The 23,892-nt window shown below is 39.3% G+C and overlaps 3 protein-coding genes and 1 non-coding gene across 6 annotated transcripts; 2 read left to right on the top strand and 2 right to left on the bottom strand.

Annotated features, from left to right (window-relative positions):
- Window positions 1-146: 146 nt before the first annotated feature.
- Window positions 147-219, bottom strand: TRNAA-UGC (transfer RNA alanine (anticodon UGC)). The gene has a single exon. It is a non-coding gene; the product is annotated as a tRNA-Ala (tRNA).
- A 91-nt stretch (window positions 220-310) lies between these two features.
- Window positions 311-2,639, top strand: LOC135617551 (rust resistance kinase Lr10-like). The gene is made up of 3 exons (XM_065117924.1): window positions 311-1,096; window positions 1,185-1,354; window positions 1,437-2,639. The coding sequence occupies exons 1-3, from the start codon at window positions 408-410 to the stop codon at window positions 2,543-2,545; spliced, it is 1,968 nt and encodes a 655-aa protein (XP_064973996.1). The 5' UTR covers window positions 311-407; the 3' UTR covers window positions 2,546-2,639.
- A 462-nt stretch (window positions 2,640-3,101) lies between these two features.
- LOC103987714 (uncharacterized) lies at window positions 3,102-7,524 on the top strand. 2 transcript variants are annotated; one of them, XM_065117812.1, is made up of 2 exons: window positions 3,102-3,352; window positions 6,786-7,524. In XM_065117812.1, exons 1-2 carry the CDS (start codon window positions 3,125-3,127, stop codon window positions 7,203-7,205), a joined length of 648 nt encoding a protein of 215 aa, XP_064973884.1. In that variant the 5' UTR covers window positions 3,102-3,124; the 3' UTR covers window positions 7,206-7,524. The 2 variants fall into 2 exon arrangements, 1 of the variants encoding a protein (XP_064973884.1); XR_010488776.1 differs by having other exon boundaries at window positions 3,212-3,352; window positions 6,783-6,920.
- A 2,661-nt stretch (window positions 7,525-10,185) lies between these two features.
- LOC135583203 (ATP-dependent 6-phosphofructokinase 5, chloroplastic-like) lies at window positions 10,186-23,386 on the bottom strand. 2 transcript variants are annotated; one of them, XM_065117651.1, is made up of 14 exons: window positions 23,227-23,386; window positions 22,499-22,847; window positions 22,184-22,265; window positions 20,855-20,928; window positions 19,548-19,659; window positions 16,376-16,471; window positions 16,173-16,274; window positions 15,970-16,044; window positions 15,641-15,781; window positions 15,368-15,484; window positions 15,193-15,297; window positions 14,682-14,762; window positions 11,059-11,187; window positions 10,186-10,933 (listed from the first exon to the last, which is right to left on the bottom strand). In XM_065117651.1, the coding sequence occupies exons 1-14, from the start codon at window positions 23,237-23,239 to the stop codon at window positions 10,697-10,699; spliced, it is 1,713 nt and encodes a 570-aa protein (XP_064973723.1). In that variant the 5' UTR covers window positions 23,240-23,386; the 3' UTR covers window positions 10,186-10,696. The 2 variants fall into 2 exon arrangements, with proteins under 2 accessions (XP_064973723.1, XP_064973772.1); XM_065117700.1 differs by having other exon boundaries at window positions 10,186-10,864; window positions 23,227-23,382.
- Window positions 23,387-23,892: the final 506 nt, after the last annotated feature.

Below are 23,892 nucleotides of genomic sequence, written 5' to 3'. Positions count from 1 at the left end.
ATGTTTTATGCTTCCAAATCTTATATTCTAAGCTTGGTGGAGTTTTTATGCAGCAGCAAATTTGCTGGAAGAAGTGAGTACTTAAATAGTTAAGTAGCACAAGTTCTGTTAGCTAAAACACAAACACAAAAATCTTAAAAGCTTTTTGGAGATGCGGGGTATCGAACCCCGTACCTCTCGCATGCAAAGCGAGCACTCTACCGTTTGAGCTACATCCCCTTTATTATTATTTTATAATAAATCTAATTTATTACTTTTCTAACGAGTGATAAATCTAATTTATTTTATGTGGAAGAAGAAGAAAGGGAACACTTTGGTCTTCTTTCGGAATTATGCAGTGATCGAAAGATCGAGAAGCCGCCAATAGCGACCGCTGTGAAGAGGAGGCTTGCTCTCTCCGTTTGCCTATGGCCGCCACCGAAGCATCAGCTATCTTTCCTCTGCTTCTGCTGCTGCATCTCCTCTTTTCTGGATTAGCAGCTGCAAGACAAGAAGATTGCCCTCCATTCTCCTGTGGGCAGCTCCGGGACGTCAAATACCCTTTCCGTCGCAAAGATGATCCATCCATCTGCGGGGTGACAACCTACCAACTCAGCTGCGACGCCAACAGATCTACCTTCAGGATTGGCTCTGCAGACTACTTCGTCACTCAGATATCGTACAGATCGTCCTATTCTGCTTGGATCCGGCTGGTGGATCCTAACCTCGCCAATGGAAGTTGTGGTCTCCCTACGCAATCGTATTCTTTCGACAACATGTCGGCTACCGAAATCAATTGCGATTCAGTTTACTGGGCCAGTTACATGAGTTGCAGCGAGCCGATCCACAACGACACACGGTATCACCTCCTTTCCTGTCTGAGCAGCAAGGACACGTTTGTCTATGTCATCGTTGGCCTAAATGTAGATGAACTGTTCTACCTTCATCCGGGGTGCGAGTATCAATCAATGATTCCGGTCGCTGATGATGCATTTGTGATACCACCGAGTTCATCGATCGACGCATTCAGAATCCTGCAGAAGGGGTTCAATTGTAATATTCCTCGAAGAAACAGGAAATCTACCATAATTCACCGATGTCTGAAAGAAGCCACAAGGTAGCAGCTGCCGCCCTGCATGATGTTTAGATGCCCCGCGTGTTCCTCATTCGAGCGGTAGCTGACTTCTTCCGTTCATCTCATGCAGCATGTTCTCCAACCTAATAACCAGCAAGCAGCTACTATCCATCGTCTACTCCGTGGTCAGAAGTGAGCTTCATTTTAAATCCTGCATGGAAGATCACTTCTACCGCACTTTCATTTCTAGGATTACTATTGCTGTAACCGTACTCATTCTGATTGTACAGCTCTTGATAGGTAATGTCCCACTGGTATTCCTCGCTCTGCACTGCATGCTACTCTCTGGTTCTCAGCTTCCTTTGTTTCCTCTGTTACGCAGTACTGTTGATACTATGCCGGTTCGTGATGGCGCCGATCATACTCTGTGTCTTCCTTCTTCACAAACTGTGGGTCAGCCGAGCCTCCGTGGACACCGTGGAGAAGTTCCTCCGCGCTCAGCAAACGCTGACGCCCACCAGGTACGCCTACACCGACATCGTCGCCATCACACGGCACTTCAGGCAGAAGCTAGGCCAGGGAGGGTTCGGATCCGTGTTCAAGGGCGAGCTCGCCGGTGGCCTTCTCGTGGCCGTCAAACTGCTCGGCAACTCCAAATGCAACGGCGACGATTTCATCAGCGAAGTCGCCACCATCGGCAGGATCCACCATGTGAATGTGGTGAGGCTGGTCGGCTACTGCGCCGAGGGATCCAAGCGGGCGCTCGTCTACGAGTACATGCCCAATGGCTCCCTCGACAGGTACATCTTCTCTTCCAATCCAACCACGACCCGCACTTTTACCTCGGAAAAGCTCATCGACATAGCCATGGGCGTCGCCCGCGGCATCCACTACTTGCATCGAGGGTGTGACATGCAGATTCTGCACTTCGACATCAAGCCTCATAACATTCTCCTCGACCGCAATTTCACGCCCAAGATTTCTGATTTCGGACTCGCAAAGCTGTATCCCAAGGGCAACAGTCTGGTGTCAGTCAGTGCCGCCAGGGGGACGGTGGGATACATAGCTCCCGAGTTGATCTCCAGGAGCTTTGGAATCATATCACACAAATCCGATGTCTATAGCTTTGGGATGCTGCTGATGGAGATGGCAGGAAGGAGGAGGAACGTGAATCCTCGTGCAGAGAATTCGAGCCAGGTTTACTATCCTTCGTGGATATACGATAAGCTCGCTCGGCAGCAGGAGATCCAATTCGACGACACCTCGGAGATAGAGGAGTTGGAGAAGAAGCTGGCGGTGGTTGGATTGTGGTGCATCCAAATAAAGCCATCGGAGAGACCGACAATGGCAAAGGTGTTGGAAATGCTGGAAGCTGATGCGAGCAGCCTGCCGATGCCCCCAAAACCCTTCGTTTCCTCCGTGGATTCCACTTCAGAAACAAAGACTTGCTTGATTTCATCTTCCGCTGAGCTATCCATCATCTCGGAATGAAAAATCATCGTTAGAAGAATAACAAAGAAATGTTCTCAGAATTGTAAACACTAGACACGATAATGATATCTAAATAGTCGATATCTTTGGAACACCCCTTTGAAAAATTCTGCTGCTGCTGCTAATTGACGAGTATGATTTCATAATGTGAAAGATAAATCTATGATTGCAATGTTTTTTCTTTTATTTTGGTTAAGGTTAAGCGGCAAAGATGCAATTCGAGTTCATAAATTTAACGATACAATATGTTTAATGTATTAATATATAGTGATATGAGAATGCACATAAACGTGATGATATGTGATATGAGAGTTTATGAATATACTATGATTATCTATTATAGGCGATATGACCTACCCATGTGTATATGTATTCCAAATTATTTTGTAGACGAGTTTATCTTTTTATGATACCTCTATTATTATATTATGTTATGAAGTTATATGTTAATAAATGATAGGTCGTTATTTTGCCCAAAATGCCCGTCGCATGTTCATGCGACGTACACGGATCCCTCTATAAATGACGCGCGAGCTGTTGTTGACACTCCATCGCTGGGGTGCTTCTGCACAAACCCTAATGGAGGACGAGGAAGTGGCGGCGGTCCTGCGGGGCGACATGGAGGAGTTCTCGGCGTCTGCCACCGTCGTCCCCTTCGATTCGGCGCGCCCGCTCCTCAGAGGTCCCGTGCCGGCCGGCCCCGCCGACGATCCCGCTGCCGGCCCCTTCGTCCTCGCCTTCAGAGACTCCGCCGCATGGAGATCCGCTTACAGGGCCACCGAATCCATGATCATTGACCAGTGCGAGGTTTCCCCTCCTGCTTCTCTTCCTCATTCTCTCTCTTTCTACCATTTCTGTTCTTTTCACCAATCTAAACATCGCGAGTTTTGGTTGATTCGTGAAAGCGTAGGGTCTCGATCTGCCCAAAATAGCGAATTTTTTCTTCTCTCGTAGCAACATTCGTTCATGGTTTTTGATACAGCGTTTGTCTTCTTGATTTATCCGAGTGTTTTCCTCATGGCTCTCGTCATGTTATATGCGAGGTCTTTTCGCAAACAGAATCGTCCGGAGTTGTATTATTGTGACCAGAAAGGTAGGTAGATTCGTGTAATTAGGAGAAAAATGTTTTATAGTTTTACCTGGCGGAGGAAAGTAACAGAAGAAAAAGAGCTTTTAAATGATGATGAACTGCTGTTTTTTTAAATGCATGATGATTAGGTTGAACTAGGGCTAATTACATATTACCCTTGCACTTGGATCTTATTAGCATCACGGTCTCTGTGCTTTAAAAATTTATATTAGAATCCTTATAGTTTTAAAAATAAAGTAAATAATCTCATTTGTCCTAATAACATTAGCTGCATTAACGGAAAATACAACATGTGATACAACGTGAGCAAAAAGATAATTTTAATATATATTTTTGTTTCCAACGACGAACTGTTTGGTGAGTGTGCTGTCAGTTATGTTGTGGAGCTAGATAAGGTTGGATGGTCGGAGATGGTAGGTGATGATGAGGCTAACGAAGGCAAAGGTTCCCATGAAGAGGGGGAGGCCCATTTGCCTTGCCATTTGGTGTAGCGAGAGTGACCATTGTCGGGATGCTCAGTGCCATCGTCGCTTAGTTACCAACGCAGCGGTGTTCAAAGGTCGACGGTGAGGAATGCAATAGCTCTGGGCCTCCCCTCTTCATGGGAGCCTCCACCCTATACATTTCAACTCACGTGAGAAACTATCACGTGCTAATCGCATGGTCACGTTCACACAGCACACCGCAACATGTGGGAGTGTTTCATGCCACGGTCCTCACCGTGACCCACATCACCACTCGTGACACACCACTGTTGCTTGTCGCCTACCCCCGAGGACTGGGGAGAGTGAGGCGTAGAAAGAGGGTGAGGGAACGATAGCTTGAGAGGGGCATAAGGGAAAGGGAATCAGGTATCATCTTCTTTCTTCCTTCCTTTTGGTTTTGTGTGAACTGACTCAAAATTAAGTCAGACTTGGGCTCAATCAATCGGACTAGTTCCTCATTGAATCGGTCCAACTTGCGTGAGAAACCATCACTCACCTCTCACTATCGTTGTGTTCCTCATCGTCGGCCTCTGGGCGACGGTGACACTGAGCCTTTAAACGAATCGCGTTCAATTGGTGGAGGCTCCCATAAAGAGGGGGAGGTCTAGAGCCGTTGTGTTCCTCACCATCGACCTCGTAAAGGTTCCTCACCATGATGGCTCTGGGCCTCCCCCTCTTCATGGGAGCCTTTGCCTTTGTCGTCACCTCCTCCACGGAGGTCGTCTAACCCCTTCCAGCTCCTCGACCGACAACACACTCACCAAGCTGCTCATCATTGGAAACAAAAGGGATGTTGAAATTTTCTTTATGCCCATCACTTTCACATCAATCCAGCACATGGTTTCATGTGTTATGTTTTCCGTCAATGCAGCTGATGATGCTAGGGCAAATGAGGTTATTTGTTTCACTATCAGAACTATAGGGATCATAATGTAAAATTTTAAGTATAGGAACCGTGATGCTAATAAGGTCCAAGTACATGGGGTACTTTGTAATTAGCTTGGTTGATCTATTATCATATGTGAAGTCTGATGCATATATCAATAGCTCAAAATTATAATGCATTTGTCAATAACTTTTAGTGGTATAGTGTTGCCAAATCCTATCTTTGCTCTTGTTGAAGTATGTTGCCCACTGCAGTTGTCCATGTTCAACTCGATCATGATAGAAGGAAAATTTAGTAGTATCAAATGTTTTCTTGTTCTAAATAGACTTGCCCCAACATTTGATAGTCGTAACTTTATTCTCTGTTAGGTTACATTCAAGTAGACCATCGGTACTGAACTTGTCAAGTTACCATCGGTATTAACAATTGTTGAAAGCAGACCACTTGGGTGACAAAATTGTGTCTCTAATTCGAAGTGCCGAATAACATTCTTGTGAACTTTGAACGCCCAATCATTATTTTTATAAAGAAAATTAGGATCAGACATTAATCAGAAATCAGAATCATAAGTCACTTGATAATATAAATGAGAAGTCATAAGAAGCCACACCACTGTTAGATATTGGCAACCTTCAAAACCTTATGATCCAAAATCTACAGGAAAGATAAGAGGAATGAGGATTTTGACTTCAAAAATGAAGAGGTACAATGTGTGAACCCAAGGCTTACACAAAAGAAAATTTGATCTTATACATGTGGTTTTGATGGTAAGTTCTTCTGTCGTGAAACTTTTCTATTTTCTCTTCAAACTTGTCAAGTTGCTTTTACTCTCTTAGCCTTTTCCTTTTCTCTTCTGATAGAATAAGCTGCAGATTTTGCTAACAGAATGATCTTTTTTACTTTGGCAATCTGATGTCTTTTTTGGAAGTGGAACAACAAAATTCCAGCAGATGAAACAAAGATGAAAATTCAGGCTTCATGCTAATTTTGTTAGATCCCCTGAATGGTGGAGGCTTTTCTTAGTTTAATTTTAGTAAAACTAGTCTCATAATAACTTGGTCTTTGCCGCTGGCCGAGCTGGCTGGTTGGAGGATTGCCAGGCAGTAAGTTACAACAGCTGCATATATTAAAGAGCACAAACCAGCTCTAGGTCGCAGAGTTTTTGTAGCCCGGATTGACAGTTGCTCCACAATAAAAAAACACCAATATTTTCTCTAAAATATGTTGTTATTATTATATATTGGTGAATATACTAGGTTTAAGTATTCTTTTTCCCTTTTTTGGCACATTTTCACAAAGAGGTACAAGTCACAGACCGGTTGGGTTATTGTTCAAGTATGTGTGAACAAATATGAACTTTTGAGTGGCTTGTATGCAAATACAATTGTTTGAGGTGGAATATGTGCAAAAAAAAAAATTCCTATTTTCTTTTTACTCTTTTCTGCTCATCTGATGGTTGTCTGATCAAATCTCTAAATTCTTCTGAACTGACAATTTTTCTTTTATCAAAAAAATATTTCTGCTTACTGCAAATTTCAAGTTTTATTGATTGCTACAAGATATCCCAGATACCTCAATTCATTGCCTAGTGTCTAGTTGTTAGATCGCAAATTATCTGAAGTATTAGCATATGGCCTATTATTTATGCAACTCATATATTTGATATTTCTTGAAAGAAAACAATTTCTTTGTGCAAGCTTATCATTAACCTAAACTTTGTGAAGATACTTTTTATAATTTTTCACTTATTCTCTTTATATGATGGGCCCTTTTTAGTAGGCTGGAGCACGTGTTGGATGCTCAATCTCTGCATCTAACAAGTGTAAACCTCCATGGTGGAAATTTCTGTTTGGAACAACTGCCATGGATTATGCTGAGCGAGAGCAATGTGAAGAACGTGAAATGGCTTCATGTCTTGCAGCTGCAAAAGACTCATGCGTTCAATTTGCAAAAGAGAAATGCCTGCAGCCCTTCAGAGATGCAAGGATTGCTTCTGACAATCTGAAAGGAACTCCACAGTTTGTTCTCTCGGGTAATGATACTGTTGAAACTGAATTTGGAGGCACAAGAAAGGAGTCTGAGCCAGCTTCTTGTCAGCAAGAAACTTTCGACGGTTCATCGAAATGCGACTCTGAAGTAACAAATTATAGAGGAAGTGTCCTAATGGGGATTGTGGCTTCTGAAAATAATGCAACATGAGTTGATTGACCAAGAAATAAAAGAAGAATAACATCATGTAGCATTAATTTTAAAGAGAAGCCACAAATGCTACATTATCGACCTTGTTGAGTAGGGTGGGTGCTGTTAATATTTTATCACCATTTTTCGTTCACAGAATTCTGCCATCAGTTGGATTTAGAAAATGATAGTAGCAACTGAAAACGATTCTGTTTAAGAATGATGAGTGTGTACTTTTTGTATGCTCCAAAACTGTAAGCCCCATTGTGAAAGTGTTTGCTGGTCAGAGTTTGACAAGCAAACAACCAGTCATGGAATTCAAGAGAGGGTAATTATTACAGATTATTTATTGTAGTGGGTAATTCATGAGTTATCTTTAGTATTTCAATCTTTATATTTTAAAAAATTATATTAATATTTTTATAATTATAAAAAATAAAATATCTAAATCTATTTATTATAATGTTATCGGTTTTATCAATAAAAATAAAAATAAAAAAGATAATTTTAATGTTTTAATCGGTAGTAGTGAATGGTGATGTTGTTGGGTCACATGTGGTTATTGTGGATGAGGAGAATAATGGTGAGAGGTGAGAGTCGCTCTTCGTCGACATCGACATAGATGCATAGCGACAAAAGGATGTTGATGTAGTTGTCATGCAGCGAAAGGGTCGCTTAGCATCTGCATCGATGACCCTTTTGACGTTTGTGTCAATCGACGTCAAAGCAATTGTCAAGCGACAAAAGGGTTTGCATCAGTGTCGACACAAATGTCGAGCGACAATTGCATTTGCATCGACCAAGCAACAAAAGGGTCGCTTGTCATCTGCATCGATAGCCCTTTCGATGTTCGATAACTGTGTCAATCGGCGTCGAAGCAATTGGCAAGCGGCGAAAGGGTCGCTCATTGACGAGTAGCAACTGCATTTGCGTCGGCCAAGCAGCGAAAGGGTTGCTTGGCATCTGCATTGACGACCCTTTTGATGTTCAACAATTGTCAATCGACGTCGAAGCAATTGCCAAGCGACGAAAGGGCCACTCATCATCTTCATCAGTGTCGATGCAAATGTCGAGCGGCAACTGCATTTACGTTGATGCTGACGCAAATGCTAAGCGACATATATATTAATGTCGTTTATGTGTTGGCAATTGTAATTGCGCTGGCGCCGACGTAGTTGCCGAACGATTATTTTGTCACTCTGCATCTATGCCGGCATTGACATAGTTGTCGAGCGGTGAAAGGGTCGCTTGGCATCTACATTGGTAGCCCTTTCGTCACTCGACAACTATGTCGACACCAACATAGATGTAGAGCGGCAAAAGGGCCGCTCGACAACTTGAATAATGTTGATGCAGATGCTACTCGACATCTACATCGGCATCGATGCATATGTAGTTGCCGCTTGGCATCTATGTCCGTACTGATACATATGTCGAGCAACCCTTTCACCGCTCGGCAACTACATAAATGTCGATGCAATTGCTAAGCTGCAAAAGGACTGCTGATGCAGATGCCGAGTGGCCCTATCGTCGTTAAGCAACTATGTTGACATAGATATAGAGCAGTGAAAGGGCCGCTTAACAACTGCATCGGCGTCGATGCAGATGTAGTTGCCAACGCATGAACGATGTTGATGCAAATGCCGTTCGACATATATGTCGAAGTCGATAAAGATGCAAGCGGGCCCTCATCTCTCGTTGTTACTCTTCTTATGCACAATAGCCACTCGCGGCCCCCGACGATACCATCGTCTGTCACCACCGATGTCGTCCATCATCACCAACTAAAACGTTTAAGTTTTTTTTTTTTTTTTATCCTTTGTTTTCATGTTTACGTTGGTAAAATCGACGACATTCAGATAAATAGACCTAGATATTTCATTTTTAAAATTATAAAAATATCAATGTAACTTGTTAGAATATACTATCTAATTATAAAGAATGTAATTAGCCCGTTGTCGAGTGATCCGTGTTCTCTGCGTCAGCTTTACCGTTGGGAGGTTAGAATCGAAGTGTTTCCCATCACTCCCTCGCACCCTTCATGCTTAACCTCTTCACTTCTACATGAACCTAAGCACGTTGAATTTGAAGTATGATTGTGGAGTGATGCGTGTTCTCTCCGTCACCTTAACCGTTGTGAGGATGCAATCCAAAGTGTTTCCCGTCACTCCCTCGCACACTTCCGAGTAAATCCGGCCAATTCATTTTCAGAAAAAATAATTGTAATTTATTTGATTTGGCATAGAATAATCGTCATAAAAGAATTTAAATCAGTTACTTAAACAATAGGCACTTTGCTTTTTTTTATCTAATGCCCAATCGATGACTAATGTATATAAAAAAAAAAGGGGGATTTGAGGAAACAAATCAAATATATAATAATTTTTATTTCTATTTAAAAATTATGTTATACTGCATTGTAAATAGATTTTCCGAAAGGGCAATGAAGGATAAATAAATATCAAGGAAATGTTTTACATCGATCCCAATGAGAATTTTGGATATTTCTTGTTAAATGCCGATTCTTAGTCCATCCAAAAACACCTTCGCCTCACAGTTGAGTGCAGGACAACGACGATGCATGAGAGAATCCAGCAACAATACACAATCCAACACTCGAACAAAGAAGGAAACGGATGCCTTTCTCCTTCGATTCTTACCAAAAATCATCTGTGTTAAGTTTAGTCCTTTTGGCTTCACCCATCTTAATTATTTTGGGATATGTTTCAACTGAGCTTTCAGGATATTTAGAAAACTTTAACCTGAGGGGATTAGTCACAGAAGCAAGCAATTTATAGAAAACAACAAAAGGATGAGGAAAACCCCCTCACTCCTTGCTTTCCGAATTGACCACAAGCTGGTTGTAATAACACCCCCCCCCCCATGGGAAGAGAGCATTTGAGGAGGAATCAATCCCCCTCACCTAGCAAGTTTCCGAAGTACCAAATATCGAAAAACTGAAAAGAAATTCCAAACTTATCAGCACATGGCTTCCAAACAATTTTTGAAAAAAAAAATTGCATTGAGAAAAGATACGATTCACAGAGTCAGGACCTTCCTCACCGAAATAACATGTAACTCCCATCACTAATATTCGTAAGCCTCTCGATAGCAGGGAGGCGACAGTAGACGAGCTTCCAGCAAAATAAGAGAATTCTTGAAGAAACAAGGAGGTTCCGCAGCCTCTGCCACCAGTCCCGTGGTATATACACAATTAGTTTTACGTAAATATACTCTCAGAAAAACGGATTAGCATGTCTCTGCATCATGCATCATTTGCCTTCATTAGATCACATCCGAGACCATAAACAGGATAACTGCAGGGTCAATGATAACTTCCCTTCGACGTAATGAAACAAGAGACCAACACCATCTAACAGAGGTTTTATCGTTCCCCAAATCAAGATGGGATATAGTTGTGGCACGCATTGAACTCACAAAATTTGACAGCAGGCAAGGTTGAGAAAATTCTAATTGCATCCTTATTGTCTTTCGGTGTCACCCGTATAGTTTTAATTGAAGTCAGGTTGGCCAGTCGATGTCAGGCATCGGTGCCACATCCTGCTGTTTGGGTCGACGTGCCTAGTAGATTCAATTACTTGTGTGATCGGGAAGTAGACATAATGTGTGTTGCATATACCGGTTGTAATGCCACTGAACCCAGCAAATGCACCGTGTACCTGAATATAAAGCAACTGCAGTTCAGTCGAGAAAATCAGCACTGTGCCTCCAATATCCATTGATAGAAGCTGGAGACAATGGATAACAATGAAGATATCCAAATCAGCCATTAAATGACTTGCCATAAGATTTGACTGAAATTTTATTTGTAATATATGTTTCTACGAGGAGCAGAAAAATTAGTGATTCTTACAGCATTCTGGCCTAATACAGTGCAGAGAATTGCATCGGATGCATTAGCACGGCAAGCCCGGATCATATAAGTTGGATCGATGTACTTCACATCTGCTGGAACACCTATATCCTTGAAATGTCTTTTGATCTGTGGAAAAATGTCACGAATCAGAATCTGCTGCTACAGTACAAGTAATCCAATAAACATATCAAATCATCAAAAAGAGTCGTTAGGGGAAATTTCTACATAGCGATTTTGCAGTTAAAAACAGTTTATAGTTATTAAAGAAAATTGTTAGTCCTAGAAAACATGTGGTATACAACTCAAAAATTAGCATTAAGAGGAAAAAAGGAATCATAAGAAGCAATAGTGGGTGCAAAAGATAATTTTACGCCTAACAAATGTGGTGCTTTAATCAAGTGCTACAATTCAATGAGAGAATCGGAAAGTAGGAATCATAGACATCCTATCTTGAGCTTAAAAAGACAAAAATGGCTCATGTTATTTACCTTTATATTGAACTAAGAATTTTACGCCTAACAATTAAGGTACTAATGAACATGCACCTGTTGCTGAAAAATTAGCATTAAGAGGAAAGAAGGAATCATAAGAAGCAATAGTGGGTGCAAAAGATAATTTTATGCCAAACAAATGTGGTGCTTTAATCAAGTGTTACAATACAATGAGAGAATCGGAAAGTAGGAATCATAGACATCCTATCTTGAGCTTAAAAAGACAAAAACGGCTCATGTTATTTACCTTTATACTGAACTAAGAATTCCTTTTTTAAATAATAAGGAAACTTCCCATAAAAATAACAATCTACCAGTATCAAACATAACATAATATGAAAATAGAGGTTAAAATGCTGTCTTGAAAATCATCAATTCGTGTGTAACTACAAGCTGTATCTCTAATCAAATATTTGCGAGAATGAAAATCATTGTGTGTGGATGGATGGCTGGAATGTGACATAGAGCCAATATATCGAAACTTGTCTTCGTGAGTGTACCAGTCAAATGAAAGGGAAGGAGTACAGTCTGACACTACAAAATTAAAGAAATTTTCACCAGAAAAATGACAATCCATGACATGGGAAACCTGGGTACACACACATATTGAGTCAGATTGATGTGTCCATATGTATTGACACTTAAGTCTAAACAAGGTACAAGAATAATAATGGCAACAAGCTTTGTCACATTTATTTAGGGTCAGCTGCATGGATCATTTCCCATGACTGGATGGATTAGACCTAAAGAAAATCATTCTGTATCAAGTAAAGAAAAAAATTACAAATAAAAGCAAAGAGGAGATAGAAGCTGGAAAATAGAAGGTTATGTGACTTGCACCTCCTATCATGGTATATAGTTTAAGCTAAAATTGAAACATTTGGTAAAAACAGTGATTTCAATAGGCGCTCGGGCGAGGTGAGGCGAGGCGAGGCCCGAGCGCCTCGCTTCATGTCCAAGCGCCTCGCTTCAACGAAGCGCCGCCTAGGCGTTCGCCCGAGCCCAGGCGCCGGGCGCTTCGGGCGAGCGCCCGGGTTAAACCAGGCGATCGAACCAATGTTTTACGTCTGGTTCGATCTCAGGTGCTTTAGTTGGTTCAATCGAACCAACTAAATCACCGATAGGCTCCCTCTCGCGATTTCCCCGACTTCCCCAACCCTAACACTCACGATTTTGCTGTCGAGATTTCTTCTCCGCTTTCGCTGTTCTCTACTGCCGCTGCTACTGTCGCTACTCGCTGCTGCCACAATCGCTGCTCGCCGACTTCTCACCGCTGCCACAATCGTCGCTCGTCACTATTGTCGTCGCTCGCGACTCCCGCTCCCACTCCCGCTAGCGCTCGCGGCTCCCACTACAGCTGCCGCTCGCCGCTCGCGACTCCCGCTCCCACTCCCACTAGCGCTCGCGGCTCCCGCTACAGCTGCCGCTCGCCGCTCTCGCTCTAGCTACCGTTGTCGTTGCCTCAGCAGCCTTGGTCTTCTCACACTCTTCTTACTATACTGTTAACAATATATTAACAGTATACTGCTTACTGTATACTAATAATAGTATTTTTATTTATTAGATTAATAATATATTATTTTGATTTTAATGTTATTAATTTTTATTTATTTAAAATTATTGTTAAGTTTCGGAATAAATGGCAAGTGTATAGAACAACTCAATAGATTTGATGTAAAATTTTATTGTTTTGATTTTTGAGAATTTTTATTAATATGACATGATTTTGTACCCAATTTTCTTAATTTAATAGTATATTTTTTATTTAAATAATTTATATTAATTATATTATATATTTTTATATTTTAGCGTCTTGCTTCGCTCGGGCGAGCGCCTAACGCCTTGGGTGTTTTTAGACCTTAACGCCTTTTGGCGCCTAACACTTTTAAATCATTGGGTAAAAACAATAGAAACTAATCAGAACAGAAAAGAAAATTAAAAGAAGGTACAACATCCATTTATTGCCTTTTGCCAAATGCTAATCTCAATTAGCTATGATGCACATACATATTTAATTAAACTTATTGGACATTGAAGCATGATTAAATTTGACATGATATTTATTTACAATGGAAAATGACATGTCCGAAACATATAAGTTAGATAAAACCACAAAGTGTTGCAATTTATTAAAACAGGCTACTAAAGCTGAATTTTTTCTATAAAGAAGACAACATATAGAAGCAACTGTCGAATCTTTTGTTGGAAAAATATGGTTGAATGATAAGATAAACCTGTCATAAGATAAATAATCTTGTACTTCCAAGCAAGGTTTAAACTTTTGGTCCAAAACTTATACAAGTTCTTCAACAATTGGAAAATGGGTGAGGAGAAAGAGGTGGCAATATATACTGGTAGAAGGAGAAGACAGCGGCAGCGATGTGGCAGGGAGGAGACGATAACAAAGTGTTGGGGAGAGAGAGACAAAGAGGTAAAGGGAAAGAGAGAGGAGGAAAAAAAAAAGAACCGAGAGCCACCACAACTGTCATGAATTTTAAAAAAAGATACTAATATTGGGCGGTAGGCTTACAGACTTGTACCCTTTGGTATCAGTCACTTTACTGCCCAATAAACCTGATAAGATAAGCTTAACAAGTAGTACAACTTATGCAACCCCAACAAAACGAAATCACCCAGTACACATGCCAGTCCCACTCAGACCAGTAAATATTGTACCTACCATCCAGTATGGTTGATTTTTGAAATCTTGCTCTCAAGCATAACAAGGCTAACCATGCTTTCGATAACCATAAACTATCAAAATACGGGGCTATCAATAAAGGGTATGGGCTCGTGACAATTGGCATCCTTCTAGTTAAATTGATAATAAGCAAGAGGCAGATCTTGGTGCCCCTGAATTTTTTGGGTGTCTTAGTAGGCAGATGTGACAAACTACCACCCTAAATTTCCTTCAAATTTATCTTGCAAACTTTAAATTCATCTAAATATCAAAATATGGTGCCACAATCAACATTCAGTGTCTAAAAATATAGCAACTTCAACTATTTTAGTCATCCTCGCAAAATTTACCCACTCCACTCTTAAAAAATCTGAAAAAATACACTACATTTCACCTTTACAACAAAGATTATCAGACAATTCTGAAATAAGGTACTAATGAACATGCACCTGTTGCTGAATGTGAACTCCAATATCACTAAGCACCACATTTCCTGATGCATCTGTGGTGTTTGATTTATGTAGATAATCCTGAAAAACAATCACAGGCTTATTACAAAAGTGGCTCAAGGAAATCACATATCTTCAACAATATCACCAATAAATTGTAGAACACTCATTTTTTAAAGTTTAGATACAGCTTATTCAGTGTCATAGCATTTCAAGGTAATATGAGAAGAAACACATCTACTCCCACCCAGAAGAATGGTGGCCAAAATTTGCATACACTGGACTCGTGGAACATATCATAAAGTTCTAGTCTAACTTCTTTCTGTTTGTAGAAGTTAAGATTCACAAAGTTTAACTTCCAAGCATGTAATAAGTCTCCAGAGTCTAAAGTATAATTAAGTCCTAGTCAATACTGCATAATTCTTCAAGATGAACTCTATAAATTCTCATACTCAAAAGCACATATGCCCAAAATAAAGAATAAAAAGGTCTACAAAGCACATCAGCGTACTTGTCCTGCTCCTTCAGCAACACAAACTACAGCATTTCCTTTTGTTTTTATGAGATGCTCGAGATGTTGTAAGACTCCATTTGGCCCCTCTAGATTAAAAGGTACCTTCATTTGCATGTAAGTCAGTGAACCGACCATGACAATAAATCCAGAGATTCACAAGGATGTTACAAACCTCTGGAATCAAACAGATGTCAATTTGACCACTAGAAAGTGATGCATGCATCGCTATAAACCCACTGCTTCTTCCCATCAATTTGACCAATCCAATACCATGGTATGCACTGCGAGCCTAAGTCACAGAAAATTAAAAAAATAATGGCCAGGAAGAAATAAAACAAAGCAACATTTCTTATTTTTGAGGAAAAACAAGACAATAATATTTCAGAAACAAGGTCAAATAGTTTGATGAATAATCAACATATTGAGCATTAAATAAACTTCTCACCTCGACATATGCAGAATTGATTACTCTCTGAGCTTCTTCTACAGCAGTATCAAAACCAAATGTTTTGTCCATTAGTAGTATGTCATTATCAATAGTTTTTGGCACACAGACTACTGATACTTTCAGTTTTCTCATGCGACACTGGTGCAGAAAGTAACATATCAGCAGAAAATTAAACTATGATGATAAGCTGATAACTATAACTTCTCAGTGTATCAAGCAAAGTTTGACATATTTAACAATGAAAACATAGTAATGAAATAAATATGCCTTTTAGTGCATGTGTGATGTATGCTAAATTGTATGCAAGAAAGAAACTCAATTTGTACCTCGTTATGTATGGCAAGTGCCCCTGCATGTGTCCCATCACCACCCAGTACAAAAAGCATATCAATTCTCTTGGCCTTATTTGACCAAAAATTTCACAAATTAGTACTAAATTTACCAAATGCTGCCGAGGAGATAATCAACTAAATCTTTAGCATAACCCATCAACAGATAAAAAACACAGCATGGAAATCCAAGGAAGTACCTGAATGCTATCAACTACATCACTGGTGCTAGGCCCTCCGCGAGATACTCCTAGGAAACTTCCACCAGCAAGGTTAATATTCTGAACCACTTTATGTGAAAGCTGCAAAGAGAAAATGATATCTTTAAATTTTAAATAAGACATGAGAACAGAGAATTTCCAGTCATATATTTATTTATGGAACTTGATGGAATTGTTCTAACCGGTACTTCGGATAAGCCCTCATCAGAAAATCCACGGTAACCATATGGGATTCCAACAATATTTTTTACCCCATATTTCTCAAGTGTGAGCACTATCTGCAACCACAAAAAAACAAAAGTAAAATGGCTTCTTAAAATTAAGATTTTGATGATAGAACAGTAGAAAACTACTGCTGTAACATTAGCTACTGCAGAAGTAACATTTACCTACGCCAATTTTCTTCACACTTTGCATTTTATTTAATTTTAGTCAACTCTTAGCATAAATCCACCACAAGTTTCATGCACAAACAAAGAAGACTAAAATTGCCTGCTTCAGACAAGAAGACATGCCACATTTACACCTAGGGCCCAAGGGTTCTAAGAATCTTACTCAGATTAAGTATAATTGTCGGTTGAACTTTGTCTGGACTCTGGAGTATATAGTCACAGTAGAGAAAAAGATGATCTTTGCAGACATCTTTTAATTGTATCTTGTGATTCTCTGGCCATGAGCCACCCTTCTACCTTATCTTTCTCTTTTCTTACTTTCCCTATCCCTCAAATTTTTCCTCTAATCTTTGTTTATCATTGCCCTAACAATGAATCTTACTAGTTAAAAACATGCAAAATATCTGCCTCTATTATTTCTTCCCTTCTAGTTTACCAGCTTACCATATATCATTATTTCTTGTTTGGGATAATAGCTAACTGATCCTTTCCCATCTTCTTATAGCTATCTTTTGATCAACCATAATTTGATGGATCAATCAAACAACTAATTGAATTATCAACAAAAAAATTAAGAAAACACAAAAACTAGTCTTTAATGTAAGAGCCAAGGTCACTTGTTTCAGTCAATGGCTATTTGTTGATCCCCATTCCAATAAGGCAAAATGGGAGGGGGGGGGCGGGGGCGGGGGGCATGGCCGGGGGGGGGGGGGGTCTCACGATAGTGGATCCAGATGCCAAAAGAGGCATTTGTACCAATTTTTTATTTGTAACAAAAGAAAAGTTACAAATAATTTGGATTAGTCCCAATTTGGATCAATCCCATTCCAATAATCCAGATACCAAGAGTTGTGATTTTGGATAACAGACCTATACCAGTCTGTCGTGGGACCAATACAAGTCCAAATTTCTAGTATACCAATATATGGTATGACAGTATATACCCCCATACCAAGAAGGGAGAGTAAAGAGGAGGAGGTAATAAGCATGGAAGAAGAGGAGACAAAGAAGAGAGAGATGAGGAGAACAACAGGAGGAGGAGGAGGGGAAGAGGAGTAACAGTGGATGGCAACAGTAGCAGTGAGTAGCAAGAGGCAGAGAGGAAGTAGAAGAGGATAAGGAGGAGGAAGAGAAGGAGGTGTACCTGGAGTAGCATTGGGTGTTGGGCATTGGGCAACAACGGGTGAGCAGTGCTCTCCCTCGCACGAGAGAGATTGAGGGGACATGAGTCGAGTTAAACTTAAACCTAAAAAAATCTGGACCAGGGCCAGTTCAGGTCATGGACCGGGCTCTTACCACCCGGTTTAGGTCTGATATCACCCAGTTCAAAGGGATTACCACCCAGTGTCCCCAGTGCCAGATCTGAAATGCCCAAAAACGGATGGTTTGCATCTCGGTTCATGCTCGGACCAGATCCAAACTGCCCAAAAAAGATGGTCCGCATTTTGGTTCATGCTCAGGCCAGTGTATGGACCAGTCCAGAGGGAAATTTAGTTTGTTGGTTGATACCATATGGCTCTATTGAGAACATAAATACAATAGATACAGATTGATATACTCGATTAAAATCATGTAAACCAATCCCATCCTTCCAATTTTAGTTTCCTTATGAAATTTTCGAATGCATTTTTCTCAATGATTTTTTGCTAAAATCCTACTCATTCAGGTCTGAAGAGGTTGAAACCACCAAAATTGATCCAAAACTACCAACATTATTAAAACTGCTAAAATTGTTGAAACTGCTGAATCTCAAACTAAAATCAAAACAAGAAAACTTTCAAAGTAGCATCAAGCATCTATGGTTCTTACAATGAGGAACTGATCCAAAGTTCAAAATGAGTAGTGCAAGAGCAAGTTTCTCAAATCCAGCAAAATCTATGACCTCACTATGCATCCTAAAAAAAATTTACCCATAATTAGAAAGACATTACAAGCAGGGTTTGAGTTGAGAATTCAAGAATTCAACTTGCTCAGATTTCAACTAATTTGAATGGATCAGTAACTTAAACAAATTAATTGTTAGTCAACACAAAATAAAATAAAACATAAAAAATGAATTTTTGTTATCGTCAATGTGTTGGGAGGGGGATTTAATATTTATCTAACCATGAGGCTCTCCACATAATTGTCGTAATGTTTTCCTCCTCTTTTTTTATTTTGATTCTTACTCTATTTTTTCTATCTCTCTACTTATTGTCATCTTCTGTTGAAAGCAGATCTGCTACCTGAAAGTTGGATCTTTGCATAAACATCTGAAGTTTTCCCTCTTTCATTCTGTTATCATATAAAGGCAACAACTTATTTGATGTCCTTGCTTGGAAGAAGCATCATCTTGCAGATTTAGAACCTGTGCACCATGAATATCTCAAAAGACACAAAAACTAGTCTCTTCTTCCTATCAACCGGTCAACCATATATCCATCTCACGTTTATTGGTGAGGGTGTTGGACAGATAATATCTAACAATTGAAAAATGCGCTGTGTAAGACAGACACATGGACCATTTCTTTAGTTTAACTCTTTATAAATCTAGTCTTCTGAATATTAGCAGTTGAAACATCGGACGCCATAATGCTACAAGTCATGATTCATATCCCATAGCAAGAGATCTACAACTATGAAATCCAAACCAATCAAAACAAATTTTTGAAAGGCATAAGACTAAACAGAAACATCATGATTAATGATGTTCCACCAATTGACAAGTTTCTTCAAGCTACTAGAAAATGTTATATAATCCCTGGACCTATTATGATTTTTCAAAGATAAATATTCTGATATTATAAGGATCAAAATTCATGATCATTGATTCACTTTGGATTTTTTTCTTTTTCACAGAAATGCATATAGCTCAAAATTACAGAGAGAATGTCCTATGAACACATCTGTGCATAGAAAATGACGTGGAACCACTTGCTAACCACATAGAAAATGAAAATATAGCATGATCGAGATGACCAACCTGTCTAATGACATCATTGAGACCAGGACAAAGTCCTCCACAAGTAACAATTCCAGCTTTTACCTCCCTTGGCTCGAAGTATATTTGCTTACGTGGTCCAGCACGGTGCACCCTAGAAATATAAGAACAACAATTAGTATAAAACAAAGGGAGATACAAGATAGCACAACAATGACAACACAATAGGTTAAGGACATGCTTGTATATGTATTTGACCAAAATGACCTATAGGTTGCAGATGGAACTCATAAGCAATGCAAGAGCCACAAAGGCTTGAAAACTCCCTTCTCTGTTTTACAAGCCAACTTTAATTTTCACACAGTTGGTACTTTCAGTCATCTCAGTTTTTAGCATTTTCAGCAACATATCATTGTAAATACAATCAAATACTTGCGTATAAAAGATGGCAGAACAGACAAATCACCAAACAAGACATCAATTTGAATACTTGCATCTTTGTTTCATTGTGGTGTATCAGTGAGTTTCTTTCATGCTTAAAAGGTATGCAAACTTTTTAAAAGGGAAAAATACAGAATTTCGCATAATTTTGTGTGCTTAAATTTTCATGTTGAGGAAAATCAGCAATGAGAGTGTCATAATTTCCAAACCATTTGAACTTTAAATAACCAATCATATGCTAAAAGAAGTTTAGGTATTTAACTAACAAAAAATACCCCTTGGAGTTTGAAGGAAGAATCAAAATAAGAAAAAGAGTAACACAATCAACAAATACAGTTTACATTATAGCTTATAAGGCCACCTGGACTAAACCTGAAACCATATTCAGCTCAGAGGGAAACAAGAGGATGATCTAGCTTTTCAAGAATTAAGCAATACCTCAAACATCCTTATCAATGTATTGTGACAACTGACAAGGCATGTTTATGTCTAAATTTATGTCAATTCGGGTGTCATATCTAAAACTTTTCAATTTAGCTCACATTATTGATAATTTTATTATTACTTAAATAAGTCAAACTATCATCTTTAGAGTTAAACATGTTCATGTTGTCTTGATTTTCAATTTTCCTTCACATTGTGTTATAAGTTGTTTGGATTCAAATCCTGTTATTGTGACTTGTTCAACATTGACACTCTCACAAATTGTGTTTCAATTTGTTCAGATCTGGATCCTGTAATCATGAATTGTTCAATATTGACACCCTGTTTGGTGGGAACCTGGTGCACTTGGCTGCTCCATATCTACATCCAGGATGCAACATGCCATACGGAAAAGAATAATCCTACAATGCTCTTAGCTACTATTTACAAAAGAAAAAAGAGATTGAGCAACTATTAGAAAATACCATTGTTCCACCCAGCTGCAGTCAGGGTCAATGCACTCTGCTCCAGCAGAAGTTGAAGAAGCAAACTTTATAACCTGCCAAGAAACATATTGAGGTTCGAAGATCTGTTTCATTATTGCCTCGCATACAGGTTTAGTATCTGAGACATTCAGGACCAATCTCTTAAACTTCATGAAGATGGTCCATTTTCAGCTCGGAAGAATGATCAAGAACACTAATATAGATCTAAAGAAATTTCTATTGAGTGCATGGATACTACTCATAGCCTTTCACAACTAACTACATGATGTAGGTGGATGCAATTCGTTGCCAGATTGATGGCTATATTTCCGCATATCAGTTAATTCACTCATGCTCCTTACTATAGGTGGATGCATAATTTTATCTTTTCAATATTATCTAATATTCTTTTCTTCTTTTTGGCAAAGGATAAGTGATGAATATAGTTTTTAATTCAGAACCTTCCGGGCAGAGATCTGACAAAGTTTTTACCAATCAGGCTAGCTAACACCTACAAAATCCTTGATACTATATCCAAAAATAATGAGAATGACACTTTAGTAAATTACTTAGAACCAACATACAAACTGGATATTGTACCAGCCTTCCTTTAAAATTCATGGATAAGAAACTGTTCAAATAATTAGAAATGATGCAAACAATCAGGAATGAGATTCTTCAATATTGTAGAGAACTTTTAACTTCTCATTCTTGGCCAATGATAAAAAGCCCCAACCGGTGGCACCAGAAAGAACTGCCTATACGACCAAATAGATAATAGATTATAATACATGTACTAATAACTTTGTAATTTTTCTATAGGAAAAATCCCACGTCACTTCCTTCGATTGGCTTATATTAACAATTTGCTCCCATCTAATTATCATACAATTGGTCATATTAACATAAGTTAACTAAAGCATATGTTTTCAGTTGTTTTTGGACTTTAAATTAGGAAAATTGCTAGCTTTGTTCAATCATGCATGACATTACTGTTCCAAACTATTATTAAAATAGTGAACTAATTTAGTCACTGGCAGAGCAGCAAAAAGAAACATTTGTTCAGTTAAAGAACTCCTGATTTTTTTCATAGCTTTCACATAAAAGCATACACATATATACGAACTAATACCGTTTTCTTCTCAGTAGAACAAAATTGATACGCTATACATGAAAGCATGCATTGTAGTACATGTTATCTATCGACTATTAAGCATATAATTATTGAAAAATATTTTAATTGAGAAAATCAAGCCATTCCAATAATTAAGAAATATTGACAGGTAATCCATGAAAAAAAAGAAAAATCAAATCTGGACAGGGAAATGCCTTCAGAAGTGCTCGGTCATCATCATTCACATAGCCGTTCCAACTTCCTGTTGCTGCACCATCACCGTCATCTAGAGGAATTCTATCAAAACCAAACAACAAAAATATTGTCATCATCGTCATGTTCCCAGTACAAGATCTTGTAAGGACTAGCAAGAAGCAACAATCAACATGTCAAGAGTGCACAGCTATCCTGAGAAACACTCAAGAGAAGATAAAAACTTTGCTTGAAGGAAAACCAAATATTTAATAGTTAATAAGGAAAGGTGTTTTTTCTTAAATAAAAACAGAAGAAAATAAAAGAAATGGCTTAACCTGCTCTTCAGTGAGAATGTAGTTGGCCTTGGCTTAATGGCAAGAATATCCCTCAAATGTGGTAAATTGAACCGTTTATCAAAATCCTCCTGGAAGTGTCTTTTCCAATCTGGATCACTAAAATCAATCTCTGGTTTATTAACGACTGGTCTAGAATTTGTCATTTGGGATCCAGCTCTAATCATTCTCTCGAATCTTCTGATCTTTGAATTGCTCAAATGTACTAATGGATGCTTCTCACACAACTGGATACCATGTGGATGCATTTTAATTAAATCAACCCCATAAGTTGACGCAGCAAAGGCCATTCTCTGAATGTGGAAGCGTTGAGCAGCTTTGATGAAGCAAACTGGAAAACAAGCAACTGAAACATGATGAGATTGCTGTTTATCATTACATTTAGAATGTATGGAGAAACCTGTTAAAAGTACTGAGAGCTATAAAATACTCAAAATAACAAAACAGACCAATGGATTCCTAGCCAAAGTCCTAACGAACCATCCAGTGACTATTTTGAAATTAGTATTATGTATTGTACAAAAACTTTCCAATAAACTATGACAAAAATATATATAATTAGGGTTTCAAATTACAGCTGTTCCTCATCAAACTAATCACTGATTTAAACCTCTAAATTCAAAAAAATAAATTTCCAAAGAATACGATGAATCAGGACTGCGGAAACAGATCCAACATGGGCAACTATCAAAGAACAATCACACCAGAACCTTCGGTTAGCATATAGCAATTGTGCCAAACTCGCAAGTTCAATGCAAAATGTCAAAAGAGAAAGCCCCTGTGATGCACAAATCTGTAGCAGCAGATGCCGAGATGGAGATGGGCAGGATCCACAAGGGAGAAACAAAGGACCAGAAGGTGGATAGGAAGAGAAATTAAAACACCTAGATCCAAGAAGAAGGGGAAGGATGTCATACAAGAGGGTCTGAACCTAACTCATATGCCTTCTCCACTTTTCACCTAACCGTCATAAGTAAAACTTTTGGCAAGACGTGGTATGAGAAACTAGAGAAGCCTTATGTGGGGATTTTGAGACGATGATACACCTTAAGCATACGCATGAAGACACTATCTTGAAATCACTAATCAGTTGATTTAGATCCAGAGATTGGAGTTCACACAGAATCAACAAGACTGGGAGAGACGTACGATCGGAGGATTTCGATCGACTGACCTCAGGCTAATCAAATCGGGGAGAAAGGTAAGCCGATCCGACGAAGGCGTGGGAAAGATATCCTCTTCGTTGCTGCTGGAAGCCTTCCTCCGACTCCTACACCCGTGGTAGTTCAAGGTGCGAGGTGAGCGACAGAAGTCCACGGGCTCTGGGTCGTCCGGTTGCCCCTGCCGCCGCTGACCTCCACGGAGAGCGGTCGATC

This window comes from Musa acuminata, chromosome BXJ1-1, assembly GCF_036884655.1.
Source record: "Musa acuminata AAA Group cultivar baxijiao chromosome BXJ1-1, Cavendish_Baxijiao_AAA, whole genome shotgun sequence".
In the NCBI taxonomy this organism is placed as follows: Eukaryota; Viridiplantae; Streptophyta; class Magnoliopsida; order Zingiberales; family Musaceae; genus Musa; species Musa acuminata.
This window is presented reverse-complemented; position numbering and strand designations above follow the sequence as displayed.